We start from the raw sequence: 19,686 nt of genomic DNA, 5'->3' as shown, positions 1-19,686 counted from the left end.
CACAGTTGCATTCTGAGGAGACATAATGGAGGGGTCAGACATCATTTGTGTGGGACTCAGGAATAGGAGGGGTGCAATCACACCGATGGGATTGTACTACAGATCCCCTGGTAGCCACCGGGACATTGAGGAACAGACATGTAATCAGATTAACGAAATGTGTAAAAATAATAGGGTGGGTGTCATGGGGATTTCAAGTTCCCGAACATAAAATGGGACTTTCTTAGTGCAAGGGGTTGAGATGGGGTAGAATTTGTTAAGTGTATCTGGTCGATGGTCTAATGAGAGGAGGGGTCACACTGGTCCTGGTGTTGGGTGATGAGTCTGGCCGGGTGACTGACCTTTCAGTGAGTGGGCAGTTAGGGACCAGTGACTACAACAGTATGTGAAGAGCAAGAGGATATGACATGAGAGAATAGAACCAATCAAGTGTGACAATGGAAAAGTGTGCATGGAACCGGAGGAGATAGCAGAGGTTGCTTCAGTATTCACTATGGAAAAGGATCTTGGCGATTGTAGTGATGACTTGCAGCAGACTGAAAAGCTTGAGCATGTAGGTATTAAGAAAGAGGATGTGCTGGAGCTTTTGGAAAGTATCAAGTTGGATAAGTCACTGGGTTTGAACGAGATGTGCCCCAGACTACTGTGGGAGGTGAGGGATCATCAATGGAGACGGGAGAGGTTCTGGAGGATCGGAGGGTTGCGGATGTTGTTTCCTTATTGAAGAAAGGGAGTAGAGATTGCCCAGGAAATTATAGGCCAGTGAGTCTTACCTCAGTGGTTGGAAAGTTGATGAAGAAGATCCTGAGAGGGAGAATTTATGAACGTTTGGAGAGGCATAATATGACTAGGAATAGTCAGCATGGCTTTGTCAAAGGCAGGTTGTGCCTTAGGAGCCTGACTGAATTTTTTGAGGATGTGATTAAACACATTGATGAAGATAGAGCAGTAAATGTCGTGTATATGGATTTCAGCAAGGCATTTGATAAGGTACCCCATGCAGGGTTTATTGAGAAAGTAAGGAGGCATGGGATCCAAGGGGATGTTGCTTTGTGGATCCAGAACTGGCTTGTCCACAGAAGGCAAAGAGTGGTTGTAGACAGGTCATATTCTGCATGGAAGTTGATCACCAGTGGTGTGCCTCAGGGATCTGTTCTGGGACCCCTAATCTGTGATTTTTATATATGACCTGTTTGAGGAAGTGGAGGGACGGGTTAGCAAGTTTGCTGATGATACAAAGGTTGGGGGTGTTGTGGATAGTGTGGAGGGCTGTTAGAGGTTACAGCGGGACATTGATAGGATGCAAAATATGGCTGAGAAGTGGCAGATGGAGTTCAACCCAGATAAGTGTGCGGTAGTTCATTTTGGTCGGTCAAATAAGATGGCAGAATATAGTATTAATGCTAAGACTCTTGGCAGTGTGGAGGACCAGAGGGATCAGAGTCCATAGGACACTCAAAGCTGCTGTGCAGGTTGACTCCATGGTTAAGGAGGCGTACAGTGTATTGGCCTTCATCAGTTGTGGGATTGAGTTTAGGAGCCGAGAGGTAATGTTGGAGCTTATAGGACCCTGGTCAGATCCCACTTGGAGTACTGTGCTCAGTTCTGGTCACCTCACTACAGGAAGGATGTGAAAACCATAGGAAGAGTACAGAGGAGATTTACAAGGATGTTGCCTGGATTGGGGAGCATGCCTTATGAGAATAGGTTGAGTGAACTCGGCCTTTTTTCCTTGGAGTGACGGAGGATGAGAGGTGACCTGATAGAGGTGTATAAGATGATCAGAGGCATTGATCATGTGGATCGTCAGAGGCTTTTTCCCAGGGCTGAAATGACTAGCATGAGAGGGCACAGTTTTAAGCTGCTTGGAAGTAGGAACAGAGGAGATGTCAGGGGTAATTTTTTTTAATGCAGAGAGTGGTAAGTGCATGGAATGGGCTGCTGGCGATGGTGGTGGAGACGGATACGCTGGGGTCTTTTAAGAGACTTCTGGATTGGTACATGGAGGGATATGAGTAACCCTCGGTAATTTCTAAGGTAAGGTCATGTTTGGCACAGCTTTGTGTACCGAAGGGCCTGTATTGTGCTGTCAGTTTTCGACAACTCCTTAACTTTAGCTATAGATAAGGATAGGTATGTAATTGCAGGAGAGTTGTAAATTAGTGTAGGGAAAATTATGAGGGCATTAGGCAGGAACTAAGAGTAATTAATTGTAAACACCTTTTGTCTGGCAGGTGCACATCAGACCTGTGGAGGGTGTTTAAAGATCAATTTCACAGAGTACAGGAAAGATATGTTCCAGTTAGAAGGAAGGATGGGGATGGAAAGGGGCATAGAGGATCTGGTCCCAGTGCAGGTCGATGGGAGTAGGCAGTTGAAATGGTTTGACATAGAGCCAAAAGGTCTGTTTCTGTGCTGAACTTCGCAATGACTGAACACGAGGAAATCTGCAGATGCTGGAAATTCAAGCCACACACAAAATGCTGGTGGAACACAGCAGGCCAGGCAGCATCTATAGGGAGAAGCACTGTCAACGTTTCGGGCCGAGACCCTTCGTCAGGACTAACTGACAGGAAAGATACTAAGAGATTTCAAAGTAGTGGGGGGAGGTGGAAATGCAAAATGATAGAAGACGACCGGAGGGGGTGGGATGAAGCTGAGAGCTGGAAAGGTGATTGGCGAAAGTGATACAGAGCTAGAGAAGGGAAAGGATCATGGGACGGGAGGCCTAGGGAGAAAGAAAGGGGGATGGGGAGCACCAGAGGGAGATGGAGAACAGGCAGAGTGGTGGGCAGAGAGAGGAAAAACAAACAACTAAATATGTCAGGGATGGGGTAAGAAGGGGAGGAGGGGCATTAACGGAATTTAGAGAAGTCAATGTTCATGCCATCAGGTTGGAGGCTACCCAGCCGGTGTATAAGGTGTTGTTCCTCCAACCTGAGTGTGGATTCATTTTGACAATAGAGGAGGCCATGGATAGACATATCAGAATGGGAAAGGGACATGGAATTAAAATGTGTGGCCACTGGGAGATCCTGCTTTCTCTGGCGGACCGAGCGTAGGTGTTCAGCGAAACGGTCTCCCAGTCTGCGTCGGGTCTCACCAATATATAAAAGGCCACACCGGGAGCACCGGACGCAGTATACCACACCAGCCGACTCACAGGTGAAGTGTCGCCTCACCTGGAAGGACTGTCTGGGGCCCTGAATGGTGGTGAGGGAGGAAGTGTAAGGGCTGGTGTAGCACTTGTTCTGTTTACAAGGATAAGTGCCAAGAGGGAGATCGATGGGAAGGGATGGGGGAGATGAGTGGACAAGGGAGTCGCGTAGGGAGCGATCCCTGTGGAAAGCAGAAGGGGGGGAGGGAAGAATCCCACTACGAAGAACATCTTTCCCTCCCTCCCCCCTTTCCCCCTTTTTGCATCTGGTGCTCCCGGTGTGGCCTTTTATATATTGGTGAGACCCGACACAGACTGGGAGACCGTTTCGCTGAACACCTACGCTCGGTCCGTCAGAGAAAGCAGGATCTCCCAGTGGCCACACATTTTAATTCCACATCCCATTCTCATTCTGATATGTCTATCCATGCCCTCCTTTACTGTCAAGATGAAGCCACACTCAGGTTGGAGGAACAACACCTTATATACCGGCTGGGTAGCCTCCAACCTGATGGCTTGAACACTGACTTCTCTAATTTCCGTTAATACCCCTCCTCCCCTTCTTACCCCATCCCTGACATATTTAGTTGTTTGTTTTTTTTTCCTCTCTCTGCCCATCACTCTTCCTGTTCTCCATCTCCCTCTGGTGCTCCCCTCCCCCTTTCTTTCTCCTGAGGCCTCCCGTCCCATGATCCTTTCCCTTCTCCAGCTCTGTATCACTTTCACCAATCACCTTTCCAGCTCTCAGCTTCATCCCACCCCCTCTGGTCTTCTCCTATCATTTCACATTTCCCCCTCCCCCCACTACTTTGAAATCTCTTAGTATCTTTCCTTTCAGTTAGTCCTGACGAAGGGTCTCGGCCCGAAACGTCAACAGTGCTCTCCCTATAGATGCTGCCTGGCCTGCTGTGTTCCACCAGCATTTTGTGTGTGTTGTTCTCAATGACTGTTTGACTCTAACGATAAGAGAACCTTGGATGCCCAGAGAGGTGATGGATTCAGTCAGGAAGGAAAAGGAGAAGTATGTGAAGCTCTGGAAGTTAGGATCAACAAGTTTGAAGAAGCCAGCTAAGGACTGAAGAAGGGAATTAGGAATACCAGGATGGGCCATGTAAAATCCTTGGCAAGGAGGATTTAGGTGAATCCGAAGGCATTCTATACATACATCAAGAGCAAGAGGATGACTAGGGAGAGGGTGGGACCACTTAAGAATAAAAGGGGGAATATTTGCTTGGATGCAGAGAATGTGAGTGAGGTACTTAATTAGTACTTTGCTTCAGTATTTACCAAAGAAAGGATTTGGAAGACCTGGAGATCAGTGCTGAGTGTATAAATATGTTGGGGCATTTAGAGGTCAAGGCAAATGAAGTGTTGGGTCTCCTAAGAAGTATTAATGTGCATGTGCCCAGGACCTGATGGGATTTACACCAGGTTATTGGAAGAGGGAAGAGATAACAAATCCCCAGGTCCAGATGGTCTGCATCCTAGGGTACCAAAGGAGGTGGCTCTAGAAATTGCGAATGCATTGGTAATCATTTTCCAATGTTCCTTAGATTCAGGATCAGTTCCTGAGGATTGGAGAATGGCTAATGTAATCCCACTTTTTAAGTAAGGAGGGAGAGAGAAAACAGAGAACTATCGTCCTGTCAGCCTAACATCAGTAGTGGGGAAGATGCTAGATTCCATTATTAAAGATGAAATAGTAGCATATCTAGATAGCAGTGATAGGATTGGGCCGAGCCAGCATGGATTTACCAAGGGCAAATCATGCTTGACTAATCTATTGGAGTTTTTCGAGGATGTAACCTGGAAGTTAGACAAGGGAGATCCAGCGGATGTAGTGTACCTTGATTTTCAGAAGGCATTCGATAAGGTCCCACATAGGAGATTGGTGGGTAAAATCAGAGCTCATGGCATTGGGGGGAAGATATTGACATAGATAGAAAACTGGTTGGCAGATAGAAAGCAAAGGGTGGCGGTGAATGGGTGTTTCTCGGAATGGCAGGTGGTGACTAGTGGGGTGCCACAGGGCTCGGTATTGGGACCACAGCTGTTTACGATTTACATCAACGATTTAGATGAAGGCATTGAGAATAATATCAGCAAGTTTGCTGATGATACTAAGCTGGGTGGCAGTGTGACATGTGATGAGGATGTTACGAGAATTCAGAGTGACTTGGATAGGCTGGGTGAGTGGGCAGATACTTGGCAGATGATGTTTAATGTGAATAAGTGTGAGGTTATCCACTTTGGGAGTAAGAACAGGAAGGCAGATTATTATCTGAGCGGTGTAGAGTTAGGTAAGGGAGAAATACAAAGAGATCCAGGAGTCCTTGTTCATTAGTCACTGAAGGTGAATGAGCAAGTGCAGCAGGCATTGAAGAAGGCTAATGGAATGTTGGCCTTTATTACAAAGGGAATTGAGTACAAGAGCAAGGAAATCCTTTTGCATTTGTACAGGGCTCTGGTGAGACCACACCTGGAGTATTGTGTATAGTTTTGGTCTCCAGGGTTAAGGAAGGACATCCTGGCTGTAGAGGAAGTGCAGCGTAGATTCACTAGGTTAATTCCTGGGATGTCTGGACTGTCTTACGCAGAGAGGTTAGAGAGACTGGGCTTGTACACACTGGAATTAAGGAGATTGAGAGGGGATCTGATTGCAACATATAAGATTATTAAGGGATTGGACAAGATAGAGGCAGGAAATATGTTCCAGATGCTGGGAGAGTCCAGTACCAGAGGGCATGGTTTGAGAATAAGGGGTAGGTCATTTAGGACGGGTTCAAGGAAAAACTTCTTCTCCCAGAGAGTTGTGGGGGTGTGGAATGCACTGCCTCAGAAGGCAGTGGAGGCCAATTCTCTGGATGCTTTCAAGAAGGAGCTAGATAGGTATCTTATGGATAGGGGAATCAAGGGATATGGGGACAAGGCAGGAACTGGGTATTGATAGTAATTGATCAGCCATGATCTCAAAATGGCGGTGCAGGCTTGAAGGGCCGAATGGTCTACTTCTGCACCTATTGTCTGTGAGGTTGCTGGGCCCTTGTCCAGTATTTTCGTGTCCTCTCTAGCAACTGGTGAGGTCCCAAGGAGTGCTGAGTGGATCATCTTGTATTTAAGGAAGAAGAGAAAACCCCAGGATCCACAGACCAGCGAGTCTTCCGTTAGTCGTAGGGAAATAACCGGAAAACATTCTCGGGGACAGGAATAGTTCAGCATTTGGAAACCCATGGCCTAGTCAGGGAGAATCAACGCGTGGGACAGGTTGTGTCTGACCAGCTTTTCTGACAGGGTGACGAGCGTGATTCATGAGGGTGGGGCAGTGGATGTTGCCTACATGGATTTTAGTCCTTCTGGAGGCTAATCCAGAAGATTAAGATACATGGGATCCCCAGCGAATTGGTTGTTTGGATTCAGCACTGGCTTGTGCATAGAAGTCAGAGGATGGTGGTTGAAGGGACTTATTTAAGCTGAAGGTCTGTAATTGATGGTGTTCCACAGGGATCTGTGCTAGGGCCTCTGCTGTTTGTAATGTATATAAATAACCTGAATGAAAATGTAGGTAAGTGGGTTGGAAAGTTTGTGGATTGGTGGAGTTGTGGATAGTGTAGAAAACTGGCAAAGAATACAGCAGATAAGGGCAGGGAAATGGCAGATGGAGTTTAACCCGGATAAATGTGGGGTGTTGCATCTCGGTAGGGCAAATGCAAGGAGACAGCACACTGTTAAAGACAAAATGTTAACAGTGTTGCTGAGCAGAGAGAACTTCGGATCCAAGTTCATAGCTACACAGGTCGACGAATACCAGCGTGCGTTTACAATGAAAACAACATTGTTCGCTGCAGTGATGGGAATAACCAGTAGAGGAGGTGGGAGCAGGAGCCTCCAGGATGTGCAGTTGTTGCTGCACTCTCCATTACTGAAAGGCACTTTCTCCACCTGTCCACCCAACAACTCTGCCAATCTGGTTAGTCTTGTTTTACGTACCAGCCATGGCCTTCGAAATGACACCTACCACCCTGACCGCATCAGTAACTGTGGCAGAGCAGGAGGAAGCATATGGACCCAGAGAAGGTGCAGGATTTTGGAGGCAGGGGTTGAGGGGTGTGCGAAGGCTTGCGCATTGTCAGTGACTTACACAACATGTAGACAAACACACAGACTCTCTGACGGGTAGTCAAAACTGCCAGTGCATCACCATTGTCAGTGACTTACACAACATGTAGACAAACACACAGACTCTCTGACGGGTAGTCAAAACTGCCAGTGCATCACCATTGAGGACATATATTAGCCCCTGAGCTTCAAGATGGCGGCGTGACACAGTGCGGAGCGGCCACTTTGGAATGAATATCTGTCAAGTAGGATGCCGTGTACGATCCTGATTTGATGGAGATGGACATGTGAAGCACGGAGGAACAGCTGGTTAAACTTTTGAAATGCCTGTTTTGCTGCCGCTGCTACTGTGCCATCGGAAAAATCTCTGGGAGCAAGGCCCCAAATCCTCGGCTTTGCCTGTTCCTTGGGTCGGGGTCAAAGCGCTTGTCAGAGATGGTGCTCGGTGTCGGAGGATCGAAGTTTTCGGACAGACTCGGAGTTGGCTGTGGTCGGAGCTCCCGAAGTGCTGTATCGGCAAGCTGCGGCGCTGGAGGTTCATGGCAGGAAGAGTTTTTCTTCCTTCTACTGTCTGTGTGAGATGATGGGCTGTCGGGACTTTGAGACTTTCTTTTAAACCGTGCCATGGACTGCTCTTTATCAGATTACGGTATTGCTTTGCACTGTTGAAACTATGAGTTATAATTATGTGGTCTTTGTCAGTTAGTCTTTTATCAATTATGGTATTGTCTGCACTGTTGAAACTATATGTTAACTATAACTATATGTAACTATGTGGTTTTGTGTAGGTCTTGTAGGTTTAGTTTTGTCTGATGAGTTTGTAGTTCCTTTCCGGGGAACGTGCTAAGACGGTAGCGTGATATCGATACGCAGCAGCCTCTCCGGACTATGGATTGGGGATTACCAAACGTTATGTGGTTTTTCTTGTGTGGTCTGTTTTGTGCTTTTTTGTGATATCATTCCGGAGAACGTTGTCTCATTTTTAACTGCATTGTATTTGTGGTTATAAATGACAATAAACTGAATCTGAATATATACATAAAGCTGCCCAGTAAAATCATGAATGATCCCACCCACCCTGCTCATGGACTGTTTGTCCCACTCCCGTCAGGGAGGAGGCTACGTAGCATCCACACCAGTTCCACCAGACTCAAAACCAGTTTCTTTCCCTAAGCAGCAAGGTTGATCAACACCCCACACATTAACCTATCCCTCCACACCCCCAACCACCACTACTTTAACATTTCCTGTCAGTCACCTTATGTACAGATACTGCTGTGCCTAGTGTCACTTTATGGACATACAATCAATCCATGTATATTAGCTATTTTATGTATTTATTGTGTCTCTATTTTTTATATATGGAGAATCCTGGTAGAACAAAGGACTCTACAGCAAATCCTGGCAATTCTGAACAATGTTTCTCACCCTCTGCATGCCACCCAGGCTGAGACAACTGCGCTGCTCCAAGGAGAGCTATCTAAGGTCATTCTTACCCTCGGCCATTAGGCCCTGTAATGAGGAAGTGATGACATCCTCCTGTTAGACTGTTTGAGACAACTTACACTTTCTTAGTTCTCTTCTAATATTTATATATCTCTGCGCTTCTAATGCTACTGTGACACTGCAATTTCCTCTGGGATCAGTGAAGTATCTATCTATCTTTATCCGATTGTGTTTTTTTGTGCTGCATCATCAGAACGTAAGAACATAAGAGACAGGAGCAGGAGTCGGCCAATAACCCATCGAGCCTGCTCCACCACTCAATCATATCATGGCTGACCTGACCATGGACTCAGCTCCACCTATCTGCCTTTTCCCCAGAACCCTTACTTCCCCTACTACGCAAAAATCTATCCAACCTGGTCTTAAATATATTTACTGAGGTAGCCTCTACTGCTTCATTGGGCAGAAAATTCCACAGATTCACCACTCTCTGGGAAAAGCAGTTCCCCCTCATCTCCATCCTAAATCTGCTCCCTCGAATCGAGGCTATGTCAATAGGCAATAGGGTTTTTTAAGAGGCTCCTAGACAGGTACATGGAGCTTAGAAAAATAGAGGGCTATGGGTAACCCTAGGTAATTTTTGAAGTAAATACATGTTCGGCACAGCTTTGTGGGCCGAAGGGTCTGTATTGTGCTATAGGTTTTCTGTTTCTGTGTCCCCTAGTTTCCTAGTTCTAGTCTCACATACCAGTGGAAAAGGTCTCCTGCCTCTATGTTATCTATCCCTTTCATAATTTTATACGTTTCTATTAGATCTCCTCTCATCCTTCTGTATTCCAGCAAGTACAGTCCCAGATGACTCAATCTCTCCTCATAGTCTAACCCCCTCATCCCTGGAATCAACCTGGTGAACCTCCTCTGCACCGCCTCCAAAGCCAGTATACCCTTCCTCGAGTAAGGAGACCAGAACTGCAGGTGCGGCCTCACCAGTACCCTGTACAGTTGCAGCATAACCTCCCTGCTCTTAAATTCAATCCCTCTAGTAATGAAGGCCATCATTCCATTTGCCTTCGTGACAGCCTGCTGCACCTGCAAACCCACCTTTTGTGTTTCATGCACAAGCACTCCCAAGTCCCCCTCACAGCAGCATACTGCAGACTTTTATCATTTAAATAATAATCTGATCTTTCATTTCTCCTTTCAAAGAGGATGACCTCACATTTACCAACACTGTACTCCATCTGCTAGACCCTTGCCCACTCACCCAACCTATCTATATCTCTCTGCAGACTTCCTGTATCCTCTGCACAATTTGCTTTTGCACTCAATTTAGTGTCATCTGCAAACTTAGATACACTCCACTCAGCCCGCTCTTCCAGATTGTTAATGTACATCGTGAACAGTTGCAGCCCAGCACCGATCCCTGTAGCACACCGCTCGCCACTGATTGCCAACCAGTGAAACACCCATTTATCTCAACTCACTTTAAGTGTACCCAATGACTTGGCCTCCACAGTTATCCATGGCAATTAATTCCACAGATTCACCACCATTTGGCTAAATAAATTCCTCGTCATCTCTGTTCTAAATGGATATCCCAATTATAGGCCCACTCTGGACTCTCTCCAATGCCAATTTATCTTCACTTAGACAAGAGCCCCAAAACTGCTCACAATACTCCAAGTGTGGTCTGACCACCAACTTTTAAAGCCTCAGTATTACATCCGTGCTTTTGTATTCTAGTGCTCTTGAAATTAATGATAACTTGGCATTTCCCTTCCTTGTCATTGACTCAACCTGCAAGTTAACCTTTAGAGAATCCTGCATGCAAACTCCCAAGACTCCTTGCATCTCAGTTTTTTGAATTTTCTCATTTAGAAAATAGTCTACACCTTTATTTCTTCCACCAAGTACACACCCATACACTTCCCGACACTGTATTCCAGCTGCAACGGCTTTGCCTATTCTTTCAATCTGTCGAACTCCTTCTGCCTGAGCTCCAGGGCCTTGTCGGTGTTACTCATTCATGTTTTTGCATTTGTTGCTTGGTTTGGCTTCAATCAACCCTCAGCTTGTAATTAATTAGACGTCCTCTTTCGTTAAATCAGACATCTCAACCTTTGTCCGATGCTCCACATTAAGTTCATTTTAAGCAACAAACAGAACATACTGGGGATGACAGTGGCTCAGGAAGCACCTATGGAAATGAATAAACAGTTGGCATTTTGGGCCAAGACTGGAAGGGAAGGGGGAAGATGTCAGTTAAAAGGTGGGGGAAAGGGAAGTACAAGCTAGAATGTACTAGGAGAAGCCAGGTCGATGGGAAAGGTTAATGGCTGGAGAAGAAGGAATCTGATAGAGAACAGTGGACCATGGGAGAATTGGAAGGAGGACGTGAGGAGAATAGAGGTGGTGTGAGGGGCATCAGAATGGGGAGTGGAAGGGGGAAGAATTACCAGAAGTTAGAGAAACCACTGTTGATGTGATACCCAGACTGAATGTGAGGTGTTGCTCCCTTCAGCCTTTGGGGGGGGGGGTAAGTAGCCAATGAGTTGGAGGTCACAGAGGGGTCACTGAGCTTCTGTTGTAAAGAAGATTTAAACTTAAAGAGACTTTGTAGTGGAGCAGCAAATCAGAAACACTTTACATGAATCATTTGGCTGCCTTCTCAACTGAAGCCAGATTTCTCATATAGGATCTAAAACAATTTGTTTAACCAAGTCTAGTAAATGATTGTCAGAAGAGTTCTCAGTTGTATGATCCAAACTATGTTATTCTTTATTGACTGGCCTCTGTGTAGCCAGGTTGATATAGCATTGAACAGCAGAAGTATTGACATTGTAACTAAATATTTGTAGAAGAGAGGATGAGGAGAGACCAATGATAAGTTTACTTTAAACCCAGGAGCTGAGAAATTGGGAAGAAGCCTTTAACACAAGAGATGCTGGAAATTCGAGCAACTCACACAAAATGCTGGAGGAACTCAACAGGTTAGGCAGCATCTATGGAGAGTCCTGATGTTGACTGTTTATTCCTCTCCATAGATGTTACCTGACTTGTTGAGTTTCTCCAGCATTTTGTCTGTGTTGTGTATAAATCTGCTGTCTGCACCTGGCACTCAGAAATTGTATTGTCAACTAAAAGTGAAGTTAGGGTTTCTGGTGATCTTTTCAGTCTATTTCAGCACTTGGTGTCTGTTAATCTGGATTTCCAGCATCTGCAGAATCTCTTGTGTAGTGTGTGCGGTGACATGGAGTGGGGACAGATTCTCCAGTCGAGGTGTTGAGTGATTCAGAGGATCTGCGGGAGCTGCCTGGGAGAGGTCGTGGCTTTCGGATGTAATTGCAGTTGCCTAAGCAGTGTCATTACATATAGATGGCATTTTGATAGCCAGTTCTGCACTTAACCATGCAAATGAAAGGGTTAACATATGAGGAACACTTGATGGTTCTGGGCCTGTACTCCATAAGACCATAAGGTACAGGAGCAGAATTAGGACATTTGGCCCATCGAGTTTGCTCTGCTATTTCATCATGGCTGATCCAATTTTCCTCTTGGCCTCAGTCTCCTGCATTCTCCCCACATCCCTTCATTCCCTGACCAATCAAGAATCTATCAACCTCTGCCTGAGACTCACTGGAGTTCAGAGGAATGAGGGAGGATACATATTGAAACATATCGAATGTTGAAAGGTCTGGATAGAGTGGATGTGGGGAGGATGTTACCAATATTGGGTGAGTCTAGCACCAGTAGGCACAGCTTCAGAATAGAAAGACATCCATTTAGAACAAAGATCAGGAGGAATTCTTTAGTCAGAGTGGTGAATCTGTGGCAACAGGTGGCTGTGGAGGCAAGTATTTGAGTATATTTGAGACTGAGGTTGATCGGTTTTTGATTAGTAAGGGTGTCAAAGGTTATGAGGAGAAGGCGGGAGAACGGGACTCATTAGCTGCGATGGGCTGAATGGCTGATTCTGCTCCTGTGTTTTATGGTCCCAAGGCAAGACCTATGTTCCTTCTCGTTTCTCATTGCCCACAGTCCTTTCCAGTAGCAGTGACATAGCAAGGGGGCTCTGGGAGAGCTGTCTGGCTGGTTCGAGGGCATGGTCTGGACATGATAGAGCAGAGGCTGGCTGTTGTCATTCACAGCACCTACTCATGTGTAGTGGTAATTCTGCAGATAAACTTGCCTTTCCTACCTTCTGAAACATCAAAAGTGAACGTGCCAGTGTCTCCATGGGAAGGCAGCAATGAGAACAGACGAGTCTTTGCCTATTCCTCACTCGGCTTTCCTCGCTGTATTGTAGAAACTATATAATATTTAAATCGCTTTTGCAAGAGAATGGGGAAGTGCCACCAAAAACCAAAGCAGAATAAAAGACAATTTGTTACAAGATGTGTTGAATGGCCTTTCTTTCTTTCTGTAGGGAAGCTAGATGATGTGAAAACACAATGTCAAAACGTAAGTATTACTTCTCAAACCTTTGTGGCTAACTATTTGCTGAATGATTATGCACCATTTTTCCAGTTTGGAATTAATGTTTCCAACTGCCAATTAAATTACTAACCAGTATATCTTTGGACTGTGGGAGCAACCTGGAGCACCCAGACTGAACTCTGAACTGTACAGTAATAGTGTCAAGCTCACCGCTATGTTTCTGTGGCACCTAACGTTTCACTGTTGACAGGAAAAGATCAGCCAATGGAGGCGTGATTTTGGGAGAGTAATAGCATCGGATTTGTGCAGATAAAGGAAAGGGCCTGGCCCACGGTCCTGACCTGAAATCTGCTTTCCCTCCCCACCCCCCAGACGCTGCAGACCGTAGTTTCTCTTTTGCTGGGTTTACTGGCTGCACAATGGCAGGGCTGTCTTCCTGTTTTAAATCTGTTCTGTGTTTTTGTTTTTCCATCTGCCCTGCAGAGCATCTGCCAAGAAGATGAAGAAAGTGATGAAGAGCATGACAAAGAGGAAGATGAACAATCAATGGACTGAAGTGTAATTAAACCCGTTGAAATGGCTCAGAACATCATCTAGGTGGTTCTTGGCTGCCTTGATAAGAAGATTGAAGCTCCTGTGGACAGAATGTTTCGGAGTGCTGTGGGGTGGGGGTGGGAGAGAGGGCAACTGCTGGTGGCAGGGACAATGCGGGAGCCAGTTAATACACATAGCAACTTGCTCCGAGGAATGTCATTGTAACCTGTTTCATCTCCAACCAAACTTGCACAGTCCCCATGTTTGCAAATGGAGCACTTTGGCAGGAGCTTCCCAATCAGATTATATGATTGTTAGTGTCAACAGTTCCATTCTATCCAGAATAACCTGCATCAGACTCCTGGTATGAAATAGATGGTGATCTTTGCTCAGAGTGGCAGGTTTCCAGTTGAGGAAACTGGCAGACTTCCCCCTCAACTCTGCAGTGAACTGATTCTAATCCAGGCCTTTGCTCTGCTTGTCTGTGTGTTTCTCCACGGGTCCCATAAACCTTGCTGTTGTTGTCTTAACACACATCCTGCAATTCTGCCCATTCTCAGCAGGTAAGGTGTGACATTGGAGAAAACGTGTGTTATCTGTGGGCTGCAGCAGTGTTGCAGGTTGGATGTGGTATCACTGTCCTGAGCAGCAGCAGACCAGCCCAAAGCTAAGATCAAGTCCTGTAGCTGGAGGCGCATGTGTACATTAATGTGAGGGGACGTTTTAGCTGCTGTCATCCAGTGACTGGGCGCCACAATATCTCTCTTTTATCAACCCTCAAATGAAATTGGGCTGTCAAGAGTGAAAAGTGCCTTTTCAAACATCGCCTGCTGCTTTTGTGCACGATTGGTGCAAGTATGGCACATAAAGAATTTACCTCAACAATGTAAATCACATTTATTCCCTTCGTCTGCAGTTATATCTAATTTGCTTAAATAAATAGTTCTATTTTACAAATAAAAATCCTTGCTAGAAATTTGGAGGTGGAGGGCTGTAGGCTGAAAGCTGCGTTTGGTTCCCTAGGAGCGGATGGAGAGGTGAAGCCATGGAAGGAGAGGATCGGATTGCACCTAGTCGGTGAAGCAGTACATTCACACAAGTCTGAAACTTCAGATTTAAAAAGCAATGCTTTGCAGCAGTTTTCCGAGTTTGGAATGCACCCAATCAGTGAATGGGAATTATTACAAAGGGCAAATAAAAATAAGGCGGGACAAGAAGAGTGGGCATTCTGTGAGTTGGCCAGTGTTGGAGTAGTTTTGAGTCATCAGGCCTGGGCAAAGGTAAGTATCTGGTAATTTTTTTCCTTCTTGATTCTTAATTCCTTGTGAGTGCAGTGAGAATGGCTCCAGGAGCTTTGTTATGTTGTGTGTGTGAGATGCAGGAAATCTCAGAGACCTCCAGCCACATCTGCAGCAGATCACCGAGCTGCAGCTTGGTGACCTTCAGCTGAGAGGGAAAATGAGGAGGAACTACAGGGAGATGGCTGCCCCTAGGTTGCAGGTGACAAGTCAAGAGAAGGAATGGAGATGGGCAGCCAGTGCAGAGTCTCCCTGTGACCATTCTCCTCAATAATAAGTATACCATTTTAGAAACTATGGAGGGGCATAGCCTTCTGGGAGGAAGCCGCAGTGACCGGGTCTCTGGCTCAGAAAAGAGGTGACAAGGATAGTGATAGGAGATTCCATAAAGGAATCAAGATGAGATTCTGTGGACATGAGAGATCCCAGGTGCCCAGATCAGGGGCATCTCAGATCAGATCCACAACATTCTAAAAGGGGAGGATGAGCAAGACAAATCTTGGCACATATTGGCACCAGTGATATGGCTAGGAAAGGTGAGGAGGTACTGAACGGATATTTTAAGGGACTAGCCAGAAAGCTGAAAAGCAGGACCTCCAAGGTTGTAATCTCTGGAGTTCTGCCACGCACCAGTGAGGGAAAGAATAGGATGACTTGGCAGGTGAATGTGTGGCTGAGGAACTGGTGCAGGGGGCAGGGGTACAGATTTATGGATCATTGGGATCTCTTTGGGGGAAGGTATGACATGTACAAAAGGAACCAATATCTTGTGGGCAGGTTTGCTAGAGTTGTTTGGGAGTTTAAACTAATTTGCCAGTGGGATGGGAAATGGATTTTCTCTCCATTTAGAAAATAGTCTACCCTTTTATTTCTTAATGACTGACACTTCTTCTTTGCTCATTCTCCAAATCTGTCCCTACCTTCCTCCTTTGTACTCCTGAGAACTAGAACAGCCAATGCAGGAAGCTCTGGGAACTGGCAGATAATGTGGGGAAGTGTGGAATTGGTCATTTTAACAGGAAATTAGTTATCTACAGAGAGAGTCCTGAGCTGCAGAGGCATCCAGGTGTCCCGAACAGTAGGAACGGAGTTTGCCGCTGATGGAGTAACAGCTCTCTGTTCGTGCTCCTAACTTACTTACTTCTGTCTCCAACCTTTTGAAATACTACTGTTAGACAGGTTATTATATTACTATGACTACAAAAGCAGCTTTGGAAGATATTATGGGCTCAATTCAAAAGCTTACTGAGGAGTTTCAACAGTTCAGAAAAGAAGTGTCAGCTGATTCACAACAAATCAGCGCTGAAGTTAAAAAAATAGGTATAAAATCAGAAGATATTCAAGCAATTCTAACTGAGCATGATAAGAAGATAAAGGAACATGAAGAGGTTATTTAAAAAATGCATACACGAGGAAATCTTCAGATGCTGGAAATTCAAGCAACACACACAAAATGCTGGTGGAACGCAGCAGGCCAGGCAGCATCTATAGGGAGAAGCACTGTCGGCATTTTGGGCCGAGACTCTTCGTCAGGACTAACTGAAAGAAGAGATAGTAAGAGATTTGAAGGTAGGAGGGGGAGGGGGAAATCTAAAATGATAGGAGAAGACAGGAGGGGGTGGGGTGAAGCCAAGAGCTTGAAAGTTGACTGGCAAAAGGGATACAGAGCTGGAGAAGGGAAAGGATCATGGGACGGGAGGCCTAGGGAGAAAGAAAGGTGGGAGGGGAGCACCAGAAGGAGATGGAGATGGCTTATCTACTGATGTCTACTATAAGCCTACAGACTCTCACAGCTGCCTGGACTATTCCTCTTCCCACCCTGTCTCTCACAAAAATGCCATCCTCTTCTTGCAATTCCTCTGTCTCTGCTGCATTTGCTCTCAGGATGAGGCTTTTCATTCCAGGATGAAGGAGTTGTCTTCCTTTTTTAAACAAAGGGGCTTCCCTTCTTCCACCATCAACTCTGCTCTCAAACGCATCTCTCCCATTTCACGCACATCTGCTCTCACCCCATTCGGGATCACATCTTTCCCTACCCCCTTTCTGCTTTCCGCAGGGATCGCTCCCTACACGACTCCCTTGTCCATTCGTCCCCCCCATCCCTTCCCACCGATCTCCCTCCTGGCACTTATCCTTGTAAACAGAACAAGTGCTACACCAGCCCTTACACTTCCTCCTTCACCACCATTCAGGGTCCCAGACAGTCCTTCCAGGTGAGGCGACACTTCACCTGTGAGTCGGCTGGTGTGGTATACTGTGTCCGGTGCTCCTGGTGTGGTGAGACCCGACGCAGACTGGGAGACTGTTTCACTGAACACCAACGCTCTGTCCACCAGAGAAAGCTGGACCTCCCAGTGGCCACACACTTTAATTCCATGTCCCATTCCCATTCTGATATGTCTGTCCATGGCCTCCTCTACTGTCAAGATGAAGCCACACTCAGGTTGGAGGAACAACACCTTATATACCGGCTGGGTAGCCTCCAACCTGATGGCATGAACATTGATTTCCCTAACTTCCATTAATGCCCCTCCTCCCCTTCTTACCCCATCCCTGATTTATTTATTTCCCCCCTCCTTTTTTCTCTCTCTGCCCATAACTCTTTGCCTGGTGCTCCCCTCCCCCTTTCTTTCTCCCTAGGCCTCCCATCCCATGATCCTTTCCCTTCCCCAGCTCTCTATCCTATCATTTCAGATTTCTCCCTCCCCCTCCTACTTTCAAATATCTTACTATCTCTTCTTTCAGTTAGTCCTGACGAAGGGTCTCGGCCCGAAACGTCGACAGCGCCTCTCCCTATAGATGCTGCCCGGCCTGCTGTGTTCCATGGTCGTTGGAACCCGCGTTGATGTGCTGGATTCCGGGTTTTCAATATGCCCTGGGTCGCTGGGGCAGCCGAGATCGACGGCCGGGGCAAATCCACGGTCGTTGGAACCCGCATTGATGGTTTTCAATATGCCCTGGGTCGCTGGGGCAGCCGAGATTCACGGCCGGGGCAAATCCACGGTCGTTGGAACCCGCATTGATGGTTTTCAATATGCCCTGGGTCGCTGGGGCAGCCGAGATTCACGGCCGGGGCAAATCCACGGTCGTTGGAACCCGCATTGATGGTTTTCAATATGCCCTGGGTCGCTGGGGCAGCCGAGATTCACGGCCGGGGCAAATCCACGGTCGTTGGAACCCGCATTGATGGTTTTCAATATGCCCTGGGTCGCTGGGGCAGCCGAGATTCACGGCCGGGGCAAATCCACGGTCGTTGGAACCCGCATTGATGGTTTTCAATATGCCCTGGGTCGTTGGGGCAGCCGAGATCGACGGCCGGGGCAAATCCACGGTCGTTGGAACCCGCGGTGATGGTGCTGGAGTCCGGGTTTTCAATATGCCCTGGGTCGCTGGGGCAGCCGAGATCGACGGCCGGGGCAAATCCACGGTCGTGGGAACCCGCATTGATGGTTTTCAATATGCCCTGGGTCGCTGGGGCAGCCGAGATCGACGGCCGGGGCAAATCCACGGTCGTTGGAACCCGCGTTGACGGTACTGGAGTCCGGGTTTTCAATATGCCCTGGGTCGCTGGGGCAGCCGAGATCGACGGCCTTCCTTGGAACGTGTCTCCGCCGCCAACTGACTCCGGTTGGCTTCGGGATCCGTTTTCCAGCTTCTCAGTTTGGACCTTCTGAGGATCCCAGGTACTCACATTTATTGACTCTGCCTCCCGTTGTTCCTCCCGGCGACACTCTCCGCCATGAGAAGGTACCTGGCGTCCCTATCACAATCCCTTCCGCGCCTCCGGGACACCATTTTCTCCGTTCGCAATGGACCTGTCCGTTATTTCATCCTCCGTCGGATCCATGCGTGCAATCGCCGTTTCTTTGATTTTATCACGTCCTGCAAGGATCTGCAGACCCCAGAGTATGGACTTCGTATCCCGGCCCCGGCTGTCGATCTCGGCTGCCCCAGCGACCCAGGGCATATTGAAAACCCGGACTCCAGCACCATCACCGCGTGTCCCAACGACCGTGGATTTGCCCCGGCCGTCAATCTCGGCTGCCCCAGCGACCCAGGGCATATTGAAAACCCGGACTCCAGCACCATCACCGCGGGTTCCAACGACCGTGGATTTGCCCCGGCCGTCGATCTCGGCTGCCCCAGCGACCCAGGGCATATTGAAAATCCTGACTCCAGTACCGTCAACGCGGGTTCCCACGACCGTGGACAGCTTCAAAGGGATTGCGCATCCACCGACTGCGACTCCAGCCTTGAGCTCCAGGCCGGGTCTTCGCATGCTGCGATTGTGAGTCCCGTCTCCCCTTCCCCCACCACTATGCAATCCCCTCTCCCTCAGATCCCATCGTCAGCTCCTGGGGCCCTCAGAGGCTCCAACTTCCTCTCACCCCAACCCTTCCCTCTCCACTGACACTACCAGCCTCCCTCCCCCCTCTGATCCCATCTCTCATCCGTGCCGGGTCTTTACCATTCCCTCCGACCTTCAACTCTCTGAGGTAGAGCGCTCTGTCCTCAGTAAGGGCCACAGCTTTGTCCCCCTTCGCCCACACCTCAGCGAGTTCCGCGTACGCCATGTTGCCGAACTCTTCTTCCGCCGGCTCCGTCAAGCTTACTTCTATGACAAGGACTCTCCTACCCCCACCGATGACCCCTTCTCCCGTCTTCAACCCTCCTCCTCTTCATGGACACCCCGCTCTG

The 19,686-nt window shown here is 47.5% G+C and overlaps 1 protein-coding gene across 4 annotated transcripts in view; it reads left to right on the top strand.

Annotated features, from left to right (window-relative positions):
* The window catches only part of LOC140719121 (uncharacterized), a 61,450-nt gene extending 46,817 nt beyond the window's left edge, over window positions 1-14,633 (top strand). For 2 of the 4 annotated variants that reach the window (XM_073033531.1, XM_073033523.1), the window contains exons 8-9: window positions 13,146-13,180; window positions 13,640-14,631. In XM_073033531.1, coding sequence (XP_072889632.1) covers window positions 13,146-13,180; window positions 13,640-13,711 — 107 coding nt within the window. In that variant the 3' untranslated portion in view covers window positions 13,712-14,631. Of the gene's footprint in view, window positions 1-13,145; window positions 13,181-13,639 lie in introns of all 4 variants that reach the window. The other 2 variants (XM_073033539.1, XM_073033515.1) reach the window with 2 other exon arrangements.
* The last annotated feature ends 5,053 nt before the right edge of the window (window positions 14,634-19,686 follow it).

This window comes from Hemitrygon akajei, chromosome 2, assembly GCF_048418815.1.
Source record: "Hemitrygon akajei chromosome 2, sHemAka1.3, whole genome shotgun sequence".
Taxonomy (NCBI): domain Eukaryota; kingdom Metazoa; phylum Chordata; class Chondrichthyes; order Myliobatiformes; family Dasyatidae; genus Hemitrygon; species Hemitrygon akajei.
This window is presented reverse-complemented; position numbering and strand designations above follow the sequence as displayed.